The 3840-nt window shown below is 38.9% G+C and overlaps 1 protein-coding gene across 1 annotated transcript in view; it reads left to right on the forward strand.

Annotated features, from left to right (window-relative positions):
* Positions 1 to 1992: 1992 nt before the first annotated feature.
* The window catches only part of LOC122076484 (LEAF RUST 10 DISEASE-RESISTANCE LOCUS RECEPTOR-LIKE PROTEIN KINASE-like 2.2), a 3691-nt gene continuing 1843 nt past the window's right edge, over positions 1993 to 3840 (forward strand). The window contains exon 1 of the mRNA XM_042641792.1: positions 1993 to 2710. Coding sequence (XP_042497726.1) covers positions 2017 to 2710 — 694 coding nt within the window. The 5' untranslated portion in view covers positions 1993 to 2016. The remainder of the gene's footprint in view (positions 2711 to 3840) is intronic.

Genomic DNA, 3840 nt, shown 5'->3' on the forward strand with positions numbered 1-3840 from the left:
AAAAAAACAAACATACAACTAGTTCAATAAACATGATGGTGAGAGCAGCATTCTCTCTCTCTCTCTCTCTCTAAATTTCCAGCTATCGTTTTGAAGTATAGTCAGAGTCCCCCATGAGAGTCTTTTTGAATAGATTAGTCCAATGTGACTACAAAGAGACATTATTTTACTTTCAATTTTTCTAGCTATAGATTAAAGTTAAGCGGCTCACAAACCATTGTATGCAACATTGTGGCCATTCCAATTCCAAGTTTCATCCATCATCTTAGGTTCTTAATTACTCCTTACAGTATTAGGTCAAAAAACCCCATGAGGAAGGAAAGTTACTTCGCCGTGAGTAAAGAGAAACTTGGTCATTTTAGAATTTATGCTCATGAAAACATAGAGTAGTAGACCCAAGAAGGGAAAGATGAGAAGAAGAAACACCCCGAGTCGGAGAGCACTCACATTCACATCTTGGTTCCTGTGCCCATATACAGGTCCGCGATAAATTACCATTCTTTCCCCTGTAAGATAACAAATTTTATTCATGTTGAAGCCCATGCATGAGCTCTCAATGGCCCCCATGCTAGTGCAGAGGCCATGTGGCCATGAAATGATCTCTGGCTGAAAATAATTTGATAATGGTATAAAATGATAGGATTTACCTAAAAAATAAAAAAACAGTGATATACAAAAAGGAAAAGAAAATAAGATTACAACACCTTAAGGAGTATCACTAAGAAAATATCCCTTATATAAAGGTCCTACTACTATTGGTCTCTTGGTGATGGCAGAGAAACCAATTCCTATGGAGAAATAAGAAATGAAGTCCAACTCAATGTTACAAAACCAATCTAATTCTAATTCGATGTGTTTCTTCTTCTTCATATTGCAATGCTTCTGATCAAGAAACAAATGGATTTTCAATATCATATGTTTGACTTATAAGCATCCAATGCAATCTGTAAATATCCTATGTGCTACCAGCAAGAACAATAATAAAATAAAAAAACCCATAACACATCAAGTTCTGATCTATTTGATAAAATCCAGAAGATATATTTTGGAAGTGCAAAAGAAGTAAGAAAAGGGTAGTATCATATGATAAGTCCATCACAAAAAGCTTCAACAATAGGGGTTTTGAGCATATCCTGAGATGAGATCTACTAATGTTTGGGTGCTTTAGCATGATATTGCGATTTCGATATCCTCCCACCACTAAAATATATTGGTAAGCTATTCTAGTTGGACTTAGTAAACTTGGGTTCTTCAGATTTTGAAGGAGGGCTGTTGAGGAGATAGATGTCCTTGAGAAATGCTACCATTTTTGAGCTTAGTCTCTTGCACACTATGAGAGGAAGGAGAAAAAAATGAAATAAATTATGTGTCATAAGATTAATGGAATTGCAATACGGAATGAGATTAGTTACTTCTGTTTTTGTTGGGATCAATTTCTCTTTCTTTTTTTTTCTTATTCAATATTTAAAAAAGAATGAATGTACATGAATTGGGGTGAGGTAAGAGCAGATCAAGTCCTTGTAAAAATCTGATCCTCATAGATGGAATCCATCCAACAATCAATTCTATGATGAATTCTATATGAATGAATTAGCTTTAAAAAAATGATTTCCATACAAAATTCCACGTCGCTTACGTGAAGGTTCATCATACTCAGACACGAGTGCCACGTTCTCTTCAACCCCTCCCGTTTTCTTCTCTCTTCCCGTTCTATTTTTAAATTATCTATCATCACGCGATGGGGGCGGCGAGGTGTTTCTGCAGGCTGACGAATCAGGGCATGACACGAACGTGTTCAAGAGTGGATCCGGGGTCCTTTCTCTTTTTTATCGTTTTCCATATTGTCGCTTACTTATTTCAAGAAGACACTTGTTCAGTTGTTCGCATCCCACAAGAAAGCTAGCTTAGCCTAATGCCTACCACATTTGACCACTCTACCACCAACGACCTACCACCCCAATTGTATAACCATCGTTTAATTTGAGGTCATCAGAAGCAGAGAAGAAAGAAACACTAATGATGATAGTGCCTATGGAGATGAAGATAAGCACTTCCACTGGAGTGGTACTTCTCCTCCTTATCTCCTCATTTCTATTAATAATAATCCCTTCAGCAACAGCCCTAGGCTTCAACTGCACCTCTTCCACTGCAACATGTTCAGCTCTAATAGACTACGTCTCTCCCACCACCAAATCCCTTTCCGACATCGCCGACCTCTTTGGGGTCACCTTCATCTCCATATTCGGTGCAAATTCCCTCCCACTCTCAACCTCTCCATACCAAACAGTTGAAGTGAACCAGACCATCAAGATTCCCTTCCCCTGCGGTTGTATTTATTCCTTGTTCAGTGGGGTTGGAATCTCTGAAAAAGTCCCAATGTACAATGTACAGAAAGGTGACTACCTGTATTATATAGCGAATGTGGTGTTCTCTGGGTTGGTGACGCCCCAGGAGATCGCCACCGTAAATGATGTTTCCGACCCCAACTTGATCTATATTGGGCAGTACTTGTGGATTCCGCTGCCGTGTAGCTGCGACAGAGTGGGTGGTGCTCAGGTCATCCATTATGGACATGTGGTATCTAAGAGGAGCTCCGTTGGGCAGATCTCTATGGAGTATGGAACTACCCAAGGTACCTTGTTGAAACTCAATGGGTTAGGTCATGAGAATGAGCTTCGGGCCGGCCAACTGATCGATGTTCCTCTTAAAGGTTTGGCACTCCTCCCACCTTTCTCTTCTCTTTTTATTGTTAATTTTGCGTTTATGCATCGTTGGGGAATGGAACAAAAAAAAAATGTAAAAAGGATAATAATAAAAACCGGTGGAATTTCTTAAAAATTGTTTGATTAATTTTAATTATTTTTTTTATACCTAATTTCTCTTAATTGTATGACGGATGTGAAGAGAGAATCTCTTGAATCATGCGATTTGGTCTTTGGTTTGATTGGGAAAGCGTTTAATTTCAGTTTTCTACAAAATGTGAGGAAATTAATGACGGCATGCATTGATATTCAGGAGTCCAACCATTGTATTAACTATTAAGCCATTGATGATGAATAGATTCTCATCATTGAGTTCCCCCCACCCCCGCCCCCCCCCCTCCACCCCCTTCCCCTTCCCCTTCCCCTTCCCCTTCCCTTTTTATAAGGAAAAATTCATTGAGAGTGCGAGAAATAGGGAGGGGGTGTGGGTGGGTTGCAGTGGTACGGAGCAGGTTTGTAGGGAGAAGGAAGGAGTGGTGTTCCATCAGGAAGAAGGAAAGATAATGGGGTATTTTAAGACTTTTATTTAAAATTTTGGTACAAAGTGTTCAGTCTAGAGTGATCCCTGCGCTATAAGCACAAAGGGTATGAAATGACCATTGTGCCCCTCCTAATGGCATATGCTCCTAGGCAAGGGTTGCTCCTAGATAGAAAAAACTTGTCCTTATTTATTTATTTTTTATTTAGATGGGGATTTGATAAAGACATTATTTATACCTATCAGATTTGTAAATATTTTTGAGAAGAAAGTTTGCTATGTAGCTCCCACACCTACGCACTTATGTTTGTATTTCTCTTCTCCCTGTAAATTGACCTCACTACTCCTCATAAGTTAAACAAAAAAAAAATATTGCTTATTGATTCTCGCACAAATGTAGGAGCAACTCCCAGCCAAAGAACACCTTCCCATATTTTTGCTATCTAGTAGATCTAAGCAGCCCCACACACCAAACACCCCCCTCTCCCCCCCTCCCTTTTTAATGTTATAGCAGAGTATTGTAGGTTATTCCACTCTACATTATGATGGGATCATAGAATTTTCTTAAGCATAAGAATTTTGATTTGGAACTCTTTTCTT

Source organism: Macadamia integrifolia, chromosome 4 (genome assembly GCF_013358625.1).
Source record: "Macadamia integrifolia cultivar HAES 741 chromosome 4, SCU_Mint_v3, whole genome shotgun sequence".
Lineage (NCBI taxonomy): Eukaryota > Viridiplantae > Streptophyta > Magnoliopsida > Proteales > Proteaceae > Macadamia > Macadamia integrifolia.